Genomic DNA, 21,803 nt, shown 5'->3' with positions numbered 1-21,803 from the left:
TGAAGACATTTACATGTACGACCCTGTTTATTGGTAGGAACAATGTACAAAATTTTATCACGTGTCCTTGAATGAATATTTGCCTCTGCTACTGATAATGTTACTGTTCCTTAGTCTGGGCTCTACACATAAAATGCCTGGCAGTAAAAACGTTTGGGCAAGCGCTATTTAAATTTTGTAATAATTATTTAACACTTTTAATCATCTCTCTTAAAGATAGATTTTAACCAGAATTTTCTCGTTTGGGATTGGTTTCAGAATTTTAGTCACTGAAGTGTTCCTCTGTTCAGCATTTACAGAGTGTGTTGTACAGTGTAATAAAATATTTATTTATTTCTTAATGCATACTCAAGAATATATTCAGCACTCATTTTGATTATTTAAGGTCGTTTAAAGCAATTGCTAATTAAACGCATTTAATTGATTTCCGAAAAATACAGGGGGTAGGTCTTTTGACACTTTCCCCCAATTGCCGCGAGTATAAAAGAGGGGCGCACGTGGCGTTTTCCTCCTCTTGCTCGATAGCTTTCCCAGCGATTCTGCACTTTTGATAATTGTTAACCTCCAAGTGAAAAAGTATGCCACCCATTAGAGCCATAAAGTCACAAGTCACCGCCAAGTCCACCAGGGCAAGCAAGCGGACCAAGGGAGCCAGGCAGCAGCAGGGCAGAGGGGGAAGAAGAAACCTGACCGCTGTCCACAATGCTGACACCAGGGCAGACCCTGAGATCGAGGGATTGGTGACTGGTACAAGTGCCCAGGCCTGGGAGGAAAACATTCAAAGTTCCACGGGAATGGCAGAGGAGCATGTGCCGCTCACTATTAGCAATAAGGGTAGGCAATTAGATTTTTCTACTTCGTGGCCTGTCCCGGAGGAAGCTGCCCTGTCACCGGCAGGTAATTTCGGGGCGATGCCAAACATGGAGGTTTGCGCTGGGGACGATATAGGTGCCCATGTTCCAATCGCTTTTAAACAAAAAAATTGGGCGGGGAACTATATAAACTTAGCCCTGCTTACAAAGGGAAGCGCTGAACTGCAGCAGTTCGCTGCGGGTAGTAATTTTGTTCTGAATGATAAGGGGGAACTTGAGGCTAAGCCCAAAGTTTTGAATGAGAAGATAGCAACCATCGATAGATGGACTGACGCTTTTCTGTTATTCATGCATATATATATTCAAAGGCACCCAGGGAGGGCAGCCGAATTGGTTCAATATATGTTTATCATTCGCGACGCAGCGAGGAAATTTCCGGGCATGGGATGGAGAAATTACGACGAACAGTTTAGAGTGCGTCAAGCAATCTCTTACCGAAATTGGTCAAAATTAAATTCCGTTTTATGGCTACGCTTGATAGCTGTCCCACCCAGGCCAGAACTTAGCCTCGCTGCATCGCATGCACCAAACCAAACTGGTGTCTGCTTCAGTTACAAAAGAGGCCGTTGCATTACAGCCAATTGCAAATATGTGCATTTATGTTGTATTTGTAAAGGAAAGCACCCAAAATCGAGTTGTGCAAAAAATGATACTTTTCGTACCCCAAAGGCCTCAAACAGCACCGCTGCAACCAATAAAGGCCAAAAACTTTAAATTGGCAAATTCCCCTATAAATACGGCAGCTTTAAAAAATTCTCTTACAAATTATCCGAATTTAGAAATAGCAAAAGAACTTATAAATAGTTTTCGATTTGGTTTTCGATTGCATTACCGGGGTCCTCGGGAAAAAACAGAAGCACCTAATTTGCCCTCTTTTTATAAACATGCAGATGTCGCTAGAGACAATATCAAAAAAGAAATTGACAAAGGACAGATGGCTGGCCCATTTAAATCACGACCTATGTCAAATTTGCGAGTTTCGCCACTGGGAGTAGTGCCCAAGAAAACGGAGGGGGAATTCAGGGTAATTCACCACCTCTCTTACCCTACCAATAACTCCGTCAACGACTTTATTGACGAAGAGCTTTGTTCGGTCAATTACACAAAATTTGACGAGGCCATTAGCATGGTTCAGCGTTTAGGGCGTGGATCTTACCTAGCCAAATCAGATATCAAAAGCGCTTTTAGATTAATGCCCATTTGGCCCGGTAATTTTGAGCTTCTGGGTTTCAAATTCGACGGTTGTTATTATTTTGACAAATGCCTCCCCTTTGGGTGTTCTATATCTTGTGCTACATTCGAGAAATTTTCATCGCTTCTAGAGTGGCTGGTACGCAAGCGAGCTACATCTAGAGAAGTTCTACACTATTTAGACGATTTCTTGTTCGGGGGTCATACGGCAGACGAGTGTCAAATGATAGTGGATAATTTCATACAGGTCTGCCAAGAATTAGGGGTCCCAATAGCATGGGAAAAAAGCGAGGGTCCACAGGAATTAAGTCATTACTTTTCTTGGGCTAGAAATTGATACTCAAGAAATGCAGGTCAGATTGCCGGAAGAAAAAGTGAATGAAATCAGCATGATTATTGAAGGCATATTGAAGAAACCGAAAACCAACTTAAAAACCATGCAATCTCTATTAGGTTACCTAAATTTTGCCTGCAGAGCAATTCCTCCCGGTCGCACTTTCTGCAGGCGGCTGTCAAATGCAACGCGTGGTTTGTCTCAACCCTATCATCATTTAAGAGTAACAAAAGAGATAAAAGCGGATTTACTTGTATGGCTGGAATTTTTTGACAAATTTAACGGTTTTGTTTTTATTTCAAGAAAAGTTTTGGGTATCTAACATAGATTTAGAACTTTTTACAGATAGCTCGGCGCGTCGAGGAAACGGTTTGGGAATTTATTTTAGGGGTGCATGGACCTACGGTGTTTGGCCAGAGTTTTGGTTCAATAAGGGTTATACTAAGGATATCACTGTGTTGGAATTTTTTCCCTTGCTTGTTTCAGTATTTTTATGGGGGGAAAAGCTGCGCAACAAAAAAGTTTTATTTAGATCTGATAATCAATCAGTAGTACATATTGTAAATTCGATGACATCAAAATCAGAATTAGTAATGATCATGTTGCGAAAATTCGTTCTAAAATGCTTGCAGTTGAACATTTCATTTAAAGCGCAGCACGTCTCGGGCGTTCAGAACTCATTGACGGACAGTTTGTCACGTTTACAATTTCAGCGATTTCACAAGTTGGCTCCGGACGCAGACAGTCAGCCGACACCATTTCCAGGGGCACTTTGGACTATTTTCGAGACGAAATCACTCGATTGTTAGATGCAAGCATTTCAGCAAACACCAGGGCTGTATACTTGCAAGCTTTAAAGAATTTTAAAGATTTCAGAATATTGACAAAACTACCTGATGAATGGCCAGTCCCTTCAAACCATATTCTGTTATATATAGCATATCATTCAGGCAAGGGCTCAGCAGCATTAACAGTTTCATCTTATATTTCGGGTATTAGCTATGTACATAAGCTGAGACAATGGACCGACCCGGCAGATTTATTCATAGTTAGGAAATGCGTAGAAGGGTTGCGACGATTAAATAAAACGAAAGACCACAGAGCACCTATTTCGGAAGAGCTTCTCGCTAAAATCTGTAGCGCTCTAAATCAAGTGTGTTATTCGGAATATGAAACATTTTTGTTTAGATCAGTTTTTACCTTGGCCTTTTACGGCCTATTTAGGGTAGGTGAATTAGTGTATACCTCGGAGCATTGCGCCCATGTACCCTTAACTATTAAGGATATAAAATTTTGCATGTCAAAGAGCGTTCCTTGCGTCTCTATCTCTGTAAGATTCTCTAAAACTGATCAAACAGGAAAAGGTATCAATATTTTGTTACCATCTATTCACCAAAGAAACATTTGCCCAGTAAATAACTTGAAAAAATTTCTTGCAGTGAGAACACGTGTGGAGGGTTCATTATTCGTGCATAGCAATAAATCCCCGCTAACTAGATATCAGTTTAACGCAGTCCTGAGAAAAACCCTGTCGAAAATTAATCACCCGATTTCTGCTTACAAATCACATTCTTTTAGAATTGGAGGTGCAACGTGTCTTGCATTAAAAGGGGTATCACATTACAAAATCCAATTATTGGGACGCTGGAAATCAAGCGCATTCCTTAAGTATATTAGAATAGATATGATGTGAGCTTTGTAAATGAGTTGTTTTTACCATATTATTTATTGCTTCTTTAGAACACCTTGTATGGATTGTGGGATCTTCAATTGTTTACTGGGCATGTAGATGGGCGGCTACGAATCTGACTACTAACTTACGCTTGGAAAATTTAGGCGTTCAGGTAACCTGGATTGGCAAAAGGGGCATGAAATGGGGGGAGCTCATTGACTCTATCGAGCAAAAGTTAACTAAATGTCCTCCTCCTGCATATTTAATTATCCACCTAGGGGGGCATGATATCACATCAATTAAGAGCGAGGTATTATGTACCAGAATAGAGCACGACATATGTTCAATGGCAAACAGATTACCAAGTTGCAAAATGATATGGTCTGATATACTTCCGCGCAGAAAATGGATAGGGGCTCGTGACATATGTTCCGTCGAACGGAAGCGAAAAAGAGTTAATAGAGCTGCTCGTAGGGCGGTCGCATCAGTAAACGGCAGAGTTATTAATCACCCTGATATGGAGTTTTCGGAGGAGGGGCTTTACCGCGCTGACGGAGTCCATATGTCTGACGTGGGAAATGCAATTATAACAAACACTTTTCAATCAGCCATTGAAGCTTTTATCTCCTCTTAAATTTTATTTGTTGGGTGGCAGAGATGTATAGACATCTCTGAGTGGCGGATATGTCAGACAAGCAGAGACATTTGTCATCATTATATTAATTATTGTTTATGTATGATTATCTATTTTACGTGATTGGTAGAGCATGTTGTGGCTCGCTAAGGCTACCCTAGGAGCCAGTACAAGCTTGCTATGGAGTGCACTAGGAGCTTGTGTGAGGGATCTGTTCGGTATAACAGTAACCTCGTACCCCGTTCGGTATAACGGGTGGTTAATTTTGCCCTACTCGGTATAGTGGGCTTACCTGTTCGGTATAACAGGTAGTAGCCTCGCTAAGGAATCACCTAGGAGGCAATTACATATCCCAGCTGACTCGCTAAGGGGTACCCTAGGAGTCGATTTATAAATATTGTTACGCCTTGCTATGGATTACCCTAGAAGGCGAGGTGCCATAACGCCCGTTATCGATTTAGGTGTGTGGCACCCAATGATTGTTAAATGCTTTTCTGACATTTGTCATTGAAACAATTATTAAAGCTGTGGCCTTTATCATCCAAGAAACATGTTTTGCTATTTTTTCGGAAAATATTCTATTAAATAGTTGCAGTGTTGACTGTGCCTGAGACGATTCCCCACAGCGCCGGCTATGTAGACAGCTTGTGAAAATGGTGAGAACCATGCAGCTCAAATTTTCAATTAATACAAATAAACTAACAATGTTTTTATTAACTTGTATATTTTAGCATAGCGAAGACTATGAAAAATATTGCAACAACTTGAAATGCTATATACCAAGTAAACAAGATGAGGTTTATATTCTTATTTTCCTTATCCTAAAAATACAATAGCAATGGATTCTGAGCTATGCATAATTTTTTTACGTTAAATACTTAAGCATGAATTATTAAAAATAGCTATCATATTCTATGATGCACAATTATGCATGCATTATTTACAGGAATCCAAATGCTCACAAGAAATGACAAAAAGCAGCATGAAGATTAACACAAAGGTAAGATTTCTTAAATTTTCTGATAAGATCAATAAAATCACATGAATTGATTTTTTTTTAGCTCACCTGAGCCATTTTAAGACCCGAGCGAGTTTTTTGATCTGTGTCTGGTATCCGTCTGTCATCTATAAACTTTTCAAATTTTTACATTCATCATAATTATTCCTAGTTTGAACAAAAAACCCTGCAAGATACATCTTTTCTTTCAGAAATTGTGCCAGAAAAGTTTGAAGTAGCTATGAGAATGATCAACATTGAACTTGCTGAGCCTTCCTTCTGAAAGTGACTTGACCAGATATTTGGCTACCTAGTATGAGGTACGAACTAATCATTTGTTGTACAACTTATTGTGTATGAGATTGCCACCATTTACTGGAACTTTGCATTTGCTGTCCACTTTAAAAACCTGCTATCTACAGTGTAAGTTGTTAATATATTTTACTTTATGTTAAATCACTTGCTCATCATCCCAATAACTTGCATGTTAAATGCTGTAGATGCTAACCTTAGCATTTTTGTTTACTCTTAAATTCCATGTGTTCCGAGTATGTTCATCCATTTCATATCATGTTTTGTCTTCTCTAAATTTAATCTAATACATATCATAATATATACTAGATCACAAAGTTTAAGGATTTTATTATTGTATGAATGTTATCTACTTGCTCTAATCATAAATACCGCTGTTTGTATATTTTTTCTACAAGATGCCATACCTGCTTTTAATTTTTCATAATTTTTTTTTATCCATAGTATCTTTCTGCTACATTAAATAAAATATCGTGGAGGAACACGAAGAAAAGGGCTGCGCATCTCAGCATATTCAAGGTCAAGCAGGTAAATACATTGGTAAATTGCTCAAAAAAAAAAAAAGATGGCAAAAAGTCACCAGTCCCCAATTTACATGTACTACCACAAAATCTGTAGCTTGCTGCTGTGAAACTATATTTACATGTGTCTTAATATGTTAAATGCTGTAAATGCTATTCTTTGCATTTTCGTAAACTTTGTAAATCTTCAAATTCCATGTGCTCGGACTACGGTACCATTATGTATGTTTCATATCATATTTTGTCAACTATAGATTTGATGTATACATATAATTATATGGTTTTTTATGCAATTTACTTAAAACGCATTCCAAAATCAAAACAGAAAATCTTTTTTTCTGTTTTAAGCATATTGCCCTTAGGTATTGACAAAACTCAACAAATAACACAGTTAACAAGATATTTATTGGTGCGAATATTAAAAGTTTAAAAAACACAAACCATCGTTTACACAGCTAGATTTTACGGAGTAAATTTCCTCCCAAAACCTATCACTGAAACAGTTTTCACTACCACATTACAATTTGAAAAAGGCAAAAATCTACAGAGTAAATTTCCTCTCAAAAATGACACTATACAGTTAACATACAGTAGTCAATTCAAAAGCGACTGTCCATGATATAAAAAGATTTTACGGAGTAAATTTCCTCCCGAAAATTATCGTTGATACAGTATTCACTACAAACAATTACAAATTGAAAATAGCAAAAATCTAGCAAGTAAATTTCCTCTCTAAATTCACATTGGTGCATTCTACATTCAGTATGTCAATGCCAAATCAACCACCTTTTACATAGCTAGATTTCACGGAGTAAATTTCCTCCCATAGAATTATACTGATACAGTGTTCACTACTTTAATTACAGTTTGTTACTAACAAAAATCCAGAGAGTAAATTTCCTCCCTAATTTCACGTCGGTGGATTGTACATTCAGTATTTCAATGCCAAATCAACCCATCGTTTACATTGCTAGATTTTACGGAGTAAATTTCCTCCCAAAGAATTTCACTGATACAGTTTTCTCTACTAACATTACAAATTAGTACTAACAAAAATCTACAGAGTAAATTTCCTCTCTAATTTCACGTCGGTGGATTGTACATTCAGTATTTCAATGCCAAATCAACCATCGTTTACATTGCTAGATTTTACGGAGTAAATTTCCTTCCAAAGAATCCCAAAGAATTTCACTGATACAGTTTTCTCTACTAACATTACAAATTAGTACTAACAAAAATCTACAGAGTAAATTTCCTCTCTAATTTCACGTCGGTGCATTGTACATTCAGTATTTCAAAGCCAAAGAAACCATCGTTTACATAGCTACATTTTACGGAGTAAATTTCCTCCCAAAGAATATCACTGATACATTGTTCACCACTATATTTCAAAATAGAAAAAAAAAACTCTACAGAGTAAATTTCCCCTCGAAATGCATGTTGGTGCATTGTACATTCAGTATTTCAAAGCTAAATCAACCATCTTTTCACAGCTAGATTTTACGGAGTAAATTTCCTCCCAAAGACCATCACTGATATAGTGTACACAACTACATTTCATCTAGAGAGGAAACTTCCTCTCAAAATGACATATACGGTAAACATACAGTAGTCAATTCAGAAGCGACTATCCTTTATATGACAAGACTTTACGGAGTAAATTTCCCCCCAAAGATTTCACTGATAGAGTGTTCACTACTTACATTACAGTTTGTTATTAACAAAAATCTAGAGAGTAAATTTCCTCTCTAAATTCACGTCGGTGTATTGTACATTCGGTATTTCAATGCCAAATCAACTATCGTTAACATAGCTGGATTTTACGGAGTAAATTTCCTCCCAAAGAATATCACTGATACATTGTTCACTTCTACATTTCAACATAGAAAAAAAATCTACGAGAGTAAATTTCCTCTCAAAATGCGCGTCGGTGCATTGTACATTCAGTATTTCAAAGCCAAATCAACCATCGTTTACACAGCTAGATTTTACGGAGTAAATTTCCTCCCAAAAATATCACTGATATAGTGTACACAACTACATTACAATTTGAAAATAGCAAAAATCTGGAGAGGAAATTTCCTCTCAAAATGACATTCATACAGTAAAAATACAGTAGTCAATTCAGAAGCGACTATCCTTTAGATAACAAGGCTTTACGCAGCATTGTTAAGGCTTGAATAAGGGGGCGGGGCCTAATTTATACGGGAAAAGTATACTATGACGTCACACAAAAATATGACATTTATGTAGTTCTCATAATACGCGTAAATGAAATAAATTGCAATGCTGAACAGTATTAGCATAATAAACAACATTATAACTGATCAATGCATTAAAAAAAGTTGCTAGTTAAATCCCTTGTAGCTGGTCAAAAACTAAGCACTCGTCGCGATAAACTTGTTAACATGACGTCATACTGGTAAAAGTGACGTACTTCATGTGCTGTGAGAGGCAAATTGAGAAATTGTTAATCAACGAAAAATGTGTTTTATAATTAAACAGAGTATTATTTACAGATTTTAAATAGTCGATTAATACCAAGGTATAGCTTTTGTTTAGTGCGGTTGTTAATTAACTATAAAGAGAATGTATTCTATTAATTATGTCGTGTTTTATGTACAGGTTACGTATATTTTACATCGAGATGCCTCATAAAATCGTACTTTCGCAAGGGCATACACTGCATAGATCTGAATCATTTTTTAAATATAGATAAAGGATAAATTCCTTAACTTGAAAAGTGCTGCTGCTTTCTTTAAATCGAGGCCACACACATTTATAAATACACAAAATATTTTTTTTGAGTAAAATTCTAACATATTTCGACATTGGCCTATTTACTTAAACATTTAAGTATTAAAACGCGAATTCTATTCAAAGCAGCAGCACTTTTCAGAAACTACAAAGTACACAGAAACAATTAATAGCTTGAATTTTTAATTTCAATTAGGGTATGCCCTATATACGATATTGAAATTTGTTAATTGACCTATATTCCCTGTACCTGCTATGCGTTCATCACGTGATGTCCATCGATGGGACAAAACTTTACACAACATTTTATGTTATAAAATGCTTTTCCATAAGTATTTAAGTTCTGTGTAATAGAAATGCTTTTAAAAATAAATTCAATTTTAAAACTTTCCCGTTTTTTTGCACTTTTATTTTCCTTTTGATTTCTCATAAAGCCTTAACATTTTTGCGTACGGAGTAAATTTTCAAAAGAATTTCACTGATTAGTGTTCACTATTACATTACAGTTTGTTATTAACAAAAATCTAGAGAGTAAATTTCCTTTCTAAATTCACGTCGGTGCATTGTACATTCAGTATTTCAATGCCAAATCAACCATTTTTTACGCAGCTAGATTTTACGGAGTAAATTTCCTCCCAAAGACTATCACTGATATAATGTTCACTACCACATTACAATTTGAAAAAAGGCAAAAATCTACAGGGCAAATTTCCTCTCAAAAATGACACTGATACAGTTAACATACAGTAGTCAATTCAAAAGCGACTATCCTTGATATAACAATATTTTACGGAGTAAATTTCCTCCCAAAGATATCACTGATAAATTTAGTTTTCACCACAACAATTACAATTTGAAAATAGCAAAAATTTACAGAGTAAATTTCCTCTCTAAACTCACATTGGTGCATTGTACATTCAGTATTTCAAAGCCAAAGCAATCATCTTTAACATACTAGATTTTACATTCATTATTCGCCGACAGAAAATAAACATCTCAAAATAAATTGATAACTTTTTACAGGAAAAAAATATACATTTTACATCTTATTTAATAAATGACTTTCGAGGGACATTTTTATCTCAATATAGTAATGATGAAATACATTATTATTTAATCTATAAATAAACAACGAAGAATCTATACAAATAAAGGCAGTTTTTTTGACTGATTTCAAGGCGTATTCAACGAGGGGAGGTGGTTCAATGCGCATACAGTAGCATGGTGACGTCACAAACAATATCTCAAGGTACGTTGAAAACTGTATTGTCCAGTCTATATCCGCGAAGAAAAAAGTTGAAGGAGGCAAGTCCCTCTCTTGATTATTGTCGAACAGTTTGATTTCAAACACATCTATCACATTTACTTTCTTTGACCGAAGCTCCACTTCTATGCTTTCCTTAAGGCTGATGTCATTGAACACTTGCTGAATGCATTTCAAACATGTCCAAAGGAAATTTGGCCGCCATATTTTTAACAAATCCATTGTTGACCTATTGATAAAATTTTAAAACTCGTAAATCATCTCATAAAATTATTTTTAAACTTTCAATTTTTCAAATCCCATGGGCATTTATTTTTTCAGGCACGCCAGAATACATGTTGCGCACCACAGTCGAGCAGTATTGCTTGTACAATTTTTGTAAAATCAAAAAATAATTTTTCCGTTGGTTTTTCGTATGGAAAATTCAATCATCTAAAGAACACGTATATATACCCCCAGTCTACACACACATTTAGACAAACTAAGACAAGATAAATTTTTTTTGAGGATGATGTAAATTTTCTCATATAAATCCAGATCATATACGTTTGCATGAAACACGATTTTGAATGCAGATTAGTTCAGACAGGACATTTGCTACTAAAACACTAATTACTAACGCCAAAAGGGGAGTTCAGAGAGTTAAATGATAATATGTACATGCATTGGTAGTTTTACTGCAAATAATTGATCGCTAAAGTGTTTAGTATTTCACACAATAAAGAAAACAACCACCTTGACCAAGGATCGAAATCCTCATGGAACTAGTACTGTAGTTAAGGATAGAATTCATATGCCAGACACTACCTCAATTACATTTATCGTAACATATATACATATATAATTATAAATTTACCTTTATTATTCAATGTTTGGTCTTGCATATGGTTTCCTTATTTCTCCATTCATCAGAAAACAGTCACTTTTATATATCCAGTCGTCACTTAAACCACTCCTGAAATAATTTTATTCACCTATTGAAGGGCGGTCTAACTTGGTGTTCTTTCTCTAACTTGCTTCGTGTTCCTTGCAACTTTTAAGTGGAGAAGCCACTGAGCACAATGCAAATATCCGATACCGCCAATTTCAAAACTGCCTTACACACAAATCCTCATGTGGGGATAATACACATGTAACCGGAAACGGAAAAATAAACTTTTCACACAGAACCTGAAAACAAATTCATTGTTTTCAAGATAAATGAATGATTTAGCGTTAATAGGTTGTAGTAAGAGAAAATTGAGATGGTCTGTTTCTTATCATTTCATCATTTTCTTTTCCGTTGCGTGAATCCCCGCTGTTACATTTGTAATCAAACCCTTGTATTGGATAGAGCTGCGGCCTTGTCATAATATTCTGACCTAAATCAAGCTGTAAGTTCCATACTTTTTCACCATCAAAATCTAAGCCCTAAATAATCATAAGTCGCCTCAGTTAGCTATTTACATTTTGTTGATATGTGTACTCTGCTGCAATTGCATAGACATTATCTTTCATGCAGCAATTACCGATATTTAGGTTTCAAAAATGTGATTGAAAATCATTGACTGTTATTCGTTTTAGTTGACCTATCGACACTAACATCATGGGGTCAAAAAAGAGAAAAATAGACTTTAGAAAAAGCTAACGCAAAAGCAAAACTTCTAAAGCTTGTTTTAAGCTTTTAATTTTATAAACTCAAATAATATAATCATTTAAAATTAAATTTAAAAAAATATATACTAGTATATCGCCTTCCTTTTTATATGCCTATATTTTCTATAATCCTAACTGTAATTTATTATTTACGACTTGTATTCGATAATGGTGTTTTGGGTGTTATAACATCTGATCTTAATTACTATAAAACCATTATTTCAAAATTTTGTAAGCATCTTAATATATTATCTTTCAAACCTGAAAGCGCAAACATACATCTGAGAAATTGTTAATTATGTAAATCCATTGAAGTTTATTGCATTTTACTAAGTTACAAGTTTAACATATACTCTACTACTACTTGTATCGCATATGTATATTTATTTGATGTGACAGTATATTAATTAATACATTAATAAAAATATTTATTTTTCAAGATGTAACAAAAATATGAACAGTAAACATGTACATTAAAAGAAATCTTGTGCGATTGACGCGCCCAATGAAGTCAATCAAAGTGTAATTGATGCAAATCACCCGTATTCCCCAAACGCTAGCAAGACAGTTTACGGCAGTAGATTTTGATTTCAGGAGGGTGGATCCTAGGTTTTCAGCTTTTTTTGGTTAAAGAAAAATACTTGATACATTCTTTCATTTATTTCTATCAGTGAAATTTTTACATTAAAATGAAAATATTAACATAGCCAATCAGGATGTGTCTAGGTATCACAACGGTAAATGTTTACACCAAACAAATCGTAAAAAAAGAATCTGGTAATTGTTTACTTGAAAAAAAATATTTAACAGATGTTAAACATTACCTGTCACACTAGCTAAAACATCCTCACACACAAAACGGTACCTACGCGGCATTTTCTGACTTTTTCCATTTGCAAACAGGGCTTCTTCAAATTCACGCGTTTTTTAATGTCTTTATAAACATTCCTAGTGCATCACAGGTTGTAGCCCCCCATGCCCGAAAAAAGCTCATTAAAAAAACCTTTATTAATGTTCAAAAAGTACATAAAATTTACTAGGCACAGGTACAAAAGTTGTAAAAAAGGATTGGAAGAGAATAGAAAAACGTTTCAAAAGAAAGGAAAATCAATTTGATATTTGACTAAGTTTATTTTGATCGGTCAATTACCTGTGTGATACCTCTACCCATTTAGTACTCCTCCTCCCTCTTGTTTAACCAGGAAATGATACCAACTTCCGGGAATTTCGTACCCTTTTCCCAATAATTCAACTCGCAGAACTTCCAGATTTACCAAGTTATATCGTACCCGAAGTTAATTCATACAAAGGGAAATAGAATTATATGGAAATACGTAAAACAAAAATTGAAAGATAGCTTATTTCTACTAACGATTTAGTTTCCCACAGCATTGTAAAATTAATAATTTTAATAACTGTTTTTTTCTTTAATTTACTTTTTTTTTTACAGTAGTTGATTAATATGACCCCCCCCCCCCCAAAAAAAAAAGAATGGGTGCAAAGGATTCTAAATAATTAGTTTTGTACCTTTGTTTTAAACCCAATTAACTGTAGACATTAATTGCCGTGCAAAAATCTCTCGGGGAAGTTTTACAGATTAACGTTAATTCAGCTTTTATTGAGTTCGCTCTCCAAATATGTTTTCTTGGCATGTTTTCTTTCTTTGAAAGGATATCTATCTATACTTCTAAAAACAACTTTTAAAAATATATAATAAAAAAAATTAATAAGGAAAAAGCAATACTGATAAAATTTTGTTGCTGACTTAAAAATTCAAATTTATATGTACATCATTTTTAGAATTAAAAAAATGCATTCTTTTATTTAAGCATAATTTTTCTTGATATCTAGGCAATAAAGTTTTTTTTCACTTAATTGAGTGACTGAAAGTAATTGCGACTTCGGCAGGATGGGCAATGTGATACCTCATTAGACCTAAAGAATACATGCTGAGCACATATTGCTTCTAATCGAGAATTAATGGATGGAGGATCTGATAACCATATGTACTTAACTGTGTGGGATTGTTTTGCATAACATGGAATAAAGAAAGTAATTTTGTAGACACTATATTTTGAACTAAGACAGAATGTTCATTTTTTTGGCAACTTCATGTACCTAATAAAAGCAATTCTCTAGAACCCTTTCGACAAGACATGCAAGATCTGTTGTCGAAAAGTTTTGCTAAGAACAGTTTTTTCTTTCAAATTTTTCAAAAATAATTTAGTCTATCTGTACATTTTTTAATTATTAAATATTTCAAAGAGAGTAATTCTTAAACACTCGGGAATTCAACTTAATAAAAATAATCGATATCAGCCTGTGAAAAAGAAAAGATAATCTCGGCCTTATCCAAGTTCCCCTGTGATTACATAGTGTAGGGATTACATGGTGAAGTGATTACATAATACATTTTTATTTCTTTAAATTTGTGAATATACAAATTGTACAGTGTAAGTGTTAAAAGTTTTAAAAAGGAATGTTTAAATTAAAAAAGAAGAAATACATGAAATAAACAGATTGTGTAACTGTAATTACGCTACATAAAATAATATATATCTTATTAAATCTTTACATTCATTCTTTGCAATTTTTGCAGTCTGACATCCAATTAACTGTAAATAATAAATTACAATAGGATCGAAAGACACTGGCATAAAGATAGCAAATCATTTACAATGTTAGAGTTCTATTGTCAAAAATAAGTGTTTTTATAAGCTTATTTACTCTTTTTTAATCTCAGGAATAATTGTCCGTGATTTTTTTCACATCTTCATGATCTTTGGAACCGCATATTTCATATGTATTTACAAAAAATAATAAATACTACGACACGAGTAGATAAGGTTAATGCACTCACAACAGAGTATAATGTTAAATATCAACAAATTGTAAGTAATAGTGTGGCAACTAGTGTGTTTCACAGGCTTAGATTTTGGAGGTGAGAAAATGTTGAAATAACAATTTAATTTAGGCCAGTTTATTATGACATGGCCGCAGCTCTATCCAATACAAAGGGTTGATTACAAGTGTAACAGCGGGGATTCACAGCGGAAATGAAAATGGTTAAGTGATGAGAAGCCATTAGACTATCACAATTTTCTCTCACAACAACCTAATTCATTTATCTTGAAAACGATGGATTTGTTTTTAAGTTCTGTGTTAAAACGGCTTATTTTTCCGTTTCCCGTTTCATATCCTACATATATAAGATTTGTGTGTATGGCAGTTTTGAAATTGCCGGCATCGGATATTTGCATTCTGCCCAGTGGTTCATCTACTTCAAAGTCACAGAGAACACGAAACAAGTTAGAGAAAGAAATCCAAGTTACACTGCCCCACATTTTGTGAACGCATTTATTTCAGGAGTGGTTTAAGTGACGACTGGGTATAAAAGTGACTGTTTTCTGATGAATGGAGAAAAAAGGAAACAAAGACCAAACATTGAACAATAAAGGTAAATTTGCAATTATATAATTATGTGTATGTTACGATAAAGTGTAATTAAGGTAGTGTCTTCAGATGAATTCTACCCTTAACTACAGTTCATGAGGATTTCGATCCTTGGTCAAGGTGGTTGCTTTCTTTATTGTGTGAAATGCTAAACACTTTAGCTATCATTTTATTTGGAGTAAAACTACCCGCATGCATGTACATGTTATCATTAACCTCTCTGAACCTTTTAAAAATAATGGCGGTAGTAATACGTGTTTTAATTGCATATGTCCTGTCTGAACTCATCTGAATGCAAAATCGTGTTTCATGCAATATTACATGTATATGATCTGTATTTATATGATAAAGGCACATCATTCTCAAATAAAATCTATCTTGTCTTAGTTTGTCTAAACGTGTGTGTAGACTGAGGGTATATGTACGCGTTCTTTAGATGAATGAAATTTTCATACGGAAAACCAACGGAAAAACTATTTTTCGATTTTACAAAAATTGTGCAAGCAACACTACTCGACTGTGGTGCACATTATGTAATCCGGCATGCCTGAAGAAATAAATGCCCATGAGTTTTGAAAAATTGAAAGTTTGAAAACAATTATATAAGATGACTTACGAGTTTAAAAATTTTATCAATAGGTCAACTATGGATTTGTTCTAAATATGGCGGCCATATTTCCTTTGGATATGTTGGGAATGCATTCAGCAAGTGTTCAATGGCATCAGCCATAAGGAAGGCATAGAAGTATCGCTTCGGTCAAAGAAAGTAAATGTGATAGATGTGTTTGAAATCAAACTGTTCTACAATAATCAAGAGAGGGACTTGCCTCCTTCACCTTTTTTTCTTCGCGGATATAGACTGGACAATACAGTTTTCAACGTACTTTGAGATATTATTTGTGACATCACCATGCTACTGCATGCGCACTGAACCCCCTTCCCTCGTTGAATACGCCTTGAAATCAGTCAAAAAAACTGTATGTGTTTGTATAGATTATTTGTTGTTTATTTATAGATTAAATAATAATGTATTTCATCATTAGAATATTGAGATAAAAATGTCCCTTGAAAGTTTTTTTGGATAAGATGTAAAATGTATGTTTTTTTCCTGTAAAAAGATTTTTAGAGGAAATTAACCCTCTGATATTCTGCTGTTTTCTATATAAAATATTTATTTTCTATCGGCGAATAATGAATGTAAAATCTAGTATGATAATGATGGTTGCTTTGGCTTTGAAATACTGAACGTACAATGCACCAATGTGAGTTTAGAGAGGAAATTTACTCTGTAAATTTTTGCTATTTTCAAATTGTAATTGTTGTGGTGTCAGTGATATTCTTTGGGAGGAAATTTACTCCGTGAAATATTGTTATATCAAGGATAGTCGCTTTTGAATTGACTACTGTATGCTAACTGTATCAGTGTCATTTTTGAGAGGAAATTTACCCTGTATATTTTTGCCTTTTTTCAAATTGTAATGTGGTAGTGAACATTATATCAGTGATAGTCTTTGGGAGGAAATTTACTCCGTAAAATCTAGCTGCATAAACGATGGTTGATTTGGCTTTTAAATACTGAATGTACAATGCACCGACGTGAATTTACAGAGGAAATTTACTCTCTGGATTTTTGTTAATAACAAACTGTAATATAAGTAGTGAACACTCAATCAGTGAAATTCTATGGGAGGAAATTTACTCCGTAAAGTCTTGTTATATAAAGGATAGTCGCATCTGATTTGACTACTGTATGTTTACTGTATTTTGAGAGGAAATTTTCTCTCTAGATTACTAGGGTATTGCTATTTCAAATTTTAATGTAGTTGTGTACACTATATCAGTTATATTCTTTGGGAGGAAATTTACTCCGTAAAATCTAGCTGTGTAAACGATGGTTTCCTTGACTTCGAAATACTGAATGTACAACGTACAGACGTGAATTTAGAGAGGAAATTTATTACGTAGATTTTTGTTATAAACAAACTATAATGATAGTAGTGAACACTGTATCAGTGAAATTCTTTGGGAGGAAATTTACTCCGTAAAATCTAGCTATGTTCACGATAGTTGATTTGGCATTGAAATACTGAATGTACAATACACCGACGTGAATTTAGAGAGGAAATTTACTCTCTAGATTTTCGTTAATAACAAACTGTAATGTAAGTAATGAACACTGTATCAGTGAAATTCTTTGGGAGGAAATTTACTCCGTAAAGTCTTGTTTTATAAATGATTGTCGCTTTTGAATTGACTACTGTATGTTCACTGTATGAATGTCTTTTTGAGAGGAAATTTCCTCTCTAGATTTTTGCTATTTTCAAATTGTAATGTAGTTGTGTACACCATTTCAGTGATAGTCTTTGGGAGGAAATTTACTCCGTAAAATCTAGCTGTGTAAACGATGGTTGATTTGAAATACTGAATGTACAATGCAGCGACGTGCATTTTGAGAGGAAATTTACTCCGTAGACTTTTTTTTCTATTTTGAAATGTAGTGGTGAACAATGTATCAGTGATATTCTTTGGGAGGAAATTTACTCCGTAAAGTGTAGCTATGTTCACGATGGTTTCTTTGGCTTTGAAATACTGAATGTACAATGCACAGACGTGAATTTAGAGAGGAAATTTACTCTCTAGATTTTTGTTAGAACTAATTTGCAATGTTAGTAGTGAACACTGTATCAGTGAAATTCTTTGGGAGGAAATTTACTCCGTAAAATCTAGCTGTGTAAACGATGGTTGATTTGGCATTGAAATACTGAATGTACAATACACCGACGTGAATTTAGAAAGGAAATTTACTCTCTAGATTTTTGTTTATAACAAACTGTAATGAAAGTAGTGAACACTGTATCAGTGAAAAGCTTTGGGAGGAAATTTACTCCGTAAAATCTAGCAATGTAAACGATGGTTGATTTGGCATTGAAATACTGAATGTACAATGCACCAATGTGCATTTAGAGAGGAGATTTACTCTCTTGATTTTTGCTATTTTCAAATTGTAATTGTTGTAGTGAATACTTTATCAGTGATATTCTTTGGGAGGAAATTTACTCCGTAATATTTTGTTTAATTATGGATAGTAGCTTTTGAATTGACTACTGAATGTTAACTGTATCAGAGTCATTTTTGAGAGGAAATTTACCCTGTAGATGTTTGTCTTTTTCAAATTATAATGTGGTAGTGAAAACTGTTTCAGTGATAGTTTTTGGGAGGAAATTTACTCCATAAAACTAGCTATGTAAACGATGACTTGCGTTCTTTTAACTTTTAGTATTTGCACCAATAAATATCTTGTAAACTTGTTATTTGTTGAGTTTTGTCAATACCTAAGGGCAAAATGCTTAAAACAGAAAAAAAGATTTTCTGTTTTGATTTTGGAATGCGTTTTAACTAGATGACACAGAGAATTTTTTTCATTGTGTAAAATGTTATCTTCTTGCTTTAGTCAGAAAAAAAGATTTTCTGTTTTGATTTTGGAATGCGTTTTAACTAGATGACACAGAGAATTTTTTTCAGTTTGTATTTTTTTCTGTATATTCTTTCTACGATACCTGTTATTAATTTTTCATATTTTGTTTGTGACAGGTTTTTACCATATCCTTAGTATCTTGCTGCTAAATGAAAGAATTATTGTGGAGGAGCAGAGAAAAGGGCACCTCAACATGTTCAAGGTCAAGCAGGTAATCATAGTGGTAAAATGCTTAAAAAAAAAAAAATGGCGAAAAAATCATTAGTCCTCAATTTACATGTCTAACAACATTAGCTTTAAAATCTGTAGCTCGCTGGCCTGAAATTATAGATAATTATCTGTCTTTATTACCCAGACTTGAAAAAATGGCATATCTTTTGTGGTCTTCTGTAAATTTTTTAATTAAGCAAAATTGAGCTGTGTTTCCTGTAGGTCAATTGATAATTTTACAATCAACTCAGATTTTGTGAACTATTTAATATATGCAATTGCATAAATCAGGAAGCACACATATAATATGTATATATAGGCAAATGGGTATTTATTTTTATGTTTGTTGTAGAAATTAGGAGCTAGATGTGCTTCTCCAGAGCTGAAAACTTCTTGGCATGAAGAGAAGAAAAAGCAAGAAGAAGCAGTATTAAATATTGATTACGTCTTCATAGTACAATAAATGATTCTAAAGATAATACTATCTATGAAATTAGAAAATTGAAGTTGCGTTCTGATGAATGTGAGGAATAAAGTCTTCAAAGAACAGGACACCAAAAGTGCCACTCTCAAATCAAAGCACTCTAAAAGGCAGAGCATAAGAAGAACTAGGACAAATAAAGAATCTAAAAGAGTCAAACCTTTGGATGTAGTAATTGAACAGAGATGGGCTATTAGAGATGAAATATCTGAGTTGCTACTGTTTTGCACAAATGTGATGCTTTTTTTACGTATCTTTAATTGACACATTCAATGTTAGATAAGAAAAATATACCTAGTGTTGTATTTTTGACAGTGAAAGTTTTTTCTGATGCTTGATTACAGATTAAAACTGGTAAGTTTTTTATTGTTTAAACATTTATTGGTTTGTTGTGTAATCTGCAATCACATACTTTTAATCTTGATTTATATATTACATATATGTACAAGTCTAACTTAAATAATAAGTGCATGGATATTATTGTGGGAAAAATAAGACAATCAAGGGTAGTCTGAAAGAGCTTTGCTGGCAGTAAGTTGCAGATCTTGATACCCAAATAAGAGATAGGTGGTGTCTCTGACCGATCCTTTTGCTGTTGCTTGTGGGCGAGTGAGGCTTCTCTGTCAGTGGCTTAGTGAGTCATAGATGTAAAAAATAGAATAGGCAAATGAGGTAGAGACATTTCTGAGTAAAAAGGGGTGAATTGTGATTTTAATAAATATTACAATTGATATTGCAAGAGTAATGAGAATTGCAAGAGTAAAATATTTATTTGTTTCCTTCCATTTGAAGTAAGAGAGTTTATGAATTATGAGTTATGGAATTGTAATTAAGGCTTAAAAAAAGTTGTTAAATATACTTGTACATATGTTTATACAGGACTTTTATATGTGCATGTTTCAGAGCTCATTCTTGATATTTTTAGGCAAAGTTAAAAATATCACTATTGAAATGTCTTGCATTCCAATGTAAAGTTGATTTAATGAGGATATGTTAAATTACAATCATCAAGCAATAAACCTAGCAGTTGGAGCAGAAATGAGCTACATGTATTGTAAACAAATTTAAGCTGCTATTGTTTTGTGTAATTGTGATACTTTTTCCTTAATTTGAATTGACATAACCAAATGATATAAAATATTTTTTTGGGTGTTGTATTTTTCACAGTCAACATTAAGTATTTTACAAGTTGATCTTGAATAATTAGTGCATGGACATCTATTGTGGAAATACTTGGGAAACAATATAAGGGTGGTCTGAAAGAGAGGTGCTGGCAGTAAGTTGCAGATCTTGATACCCAAGTAAGAGAAAGGTGGTGTCTCTGACCGATCCTTTTGCTGTTGCTTGTGGGCGAGTGAGGCTTCTCTGTCAGTGGCTTAGTGTGTCTTATTAAATGTACATGTAAAAAGAATGGACAACTTTTATTGGCAACTTTTATTCTTTTTATGCAAAGTATGATATAATTTATTGTGGGAAACTGAAAAGCCATTTACAACTCATGCAGCAGTTTTAATAGGGGCAGTTTCAGTCAGATTTTGCAGTCTTTTGGAATCCAGAATGACTACATTTTTGACCTGTTGTGTTTTGATTTATTGTGGATTTGAATTTTACATACAATTCTATTCTTATATTAAATTATTTTTAATTACTTCAGTATATTACTTACTACTAGTATGTAAAAATTTACTCTATTATAATAGAGCTACAATTATGATTGTAAATTTTTAAATTCTGACTTTTAGGCATAAATTTGAAGTATCTTGTACTTTGTTAGAACTCATTGTTTGTACACTATTGAGATAACATCTAATAAAATTGAATGAGAAATGGATTTGTGTATGATTGTAAAATACTTGCCAAAAAACCCACAATTGTAAACCATACAAATTATTGATGGAATAAATATAAAATAAAAATATTATGCAATAATATAATAATATTAAATTTCATCAAATACAACCTTAAATCTTAATGATATGGGAAGGTTTAATCCGT

General features: G+C 33.7%; 1 protein-coding gene and 1 long non-coding RNA gene across 2 annotated transcripts; both read left to right on the top strand.

Annotated features, from left to right (window-relative positions):
* The first annotated feature begins 578 nt into the window (after nucleotides 1-578).
* LOC134237037 (uncharacterized) lies at nucleotides 579-2,400 on the top strand. Its single transcript, XM_062719121.1, has 2 exons — nucleotides 579-897; nucleotides 1,763-2,400. The coding sequence occupies exons 1-2, from the start codon at nucleotides 579-581 to the stop codon at nucleotides 2,398-2,400; spliced, it is 957 nt and encodes a 318-aa protein (XP_062575105.1).
* Nucleotides 2,401-5,299: 2,899 nt separating this feature from the next.
* On the top strand, nucleotides 5,300-20,204 carry LOC134237038 (uncharacterized). The gene is made up of 6 exons (XR_009985739.1): nucleotides 5,300-5,500; nucleotides 5,650-5,703; nucleotides 5,913-6,020; nucleotides 6,457-6,540; nucleotides 19,234-19,328; nucleotides 19,680-20,204. It is a non-coding gene; the product is annotated as an uncharacterized LOC134237038 (long non-coding RNA).
* The last annotated feature ends 1,599 nt before the right edge of the window (nucleotides 20,205-21,803 follow it).

Source organism: Saccostrea cucullata, unplaced genomic scaffold, assembly GCF_032062105.1.
Source record: "Saccostrea cucullata isolate Sc308-1 unplaced genomic scaffold, CSIRO_AGI_Scuc_v1 ctg5461, whole genome shotgun sequence".
Lineage (NCBI taxonomy): Eukaryota > Metazoa > Mollusca > Bivalvia > Ostreida > Ostreidae > Saccostrea > Saccostrea cuccullata.
Note: the sequence above shows the minus strand (reverse complement) of the source record. Positions and strands in the feature narration are given on the sequence as shown.

What these genes read in the sequence shown, in the direction of transcription:
- LOC134237037 (XM_062719121.1), top strand. Translation starts at nt 579, where the DNA reads ATGCCACCCATTAGAGCCATAAAGTCACAAGTCACCGCCAAGTCCACC. An exon ending in AGCTGCCCTGTCACCGGCAG is followed by an intron (nt 898 to 1,762) that starts GTAATTTCGGGG and finishes ATAAACATGCAG; the next exon opens with ATGTCGCTAGAGACAATATC.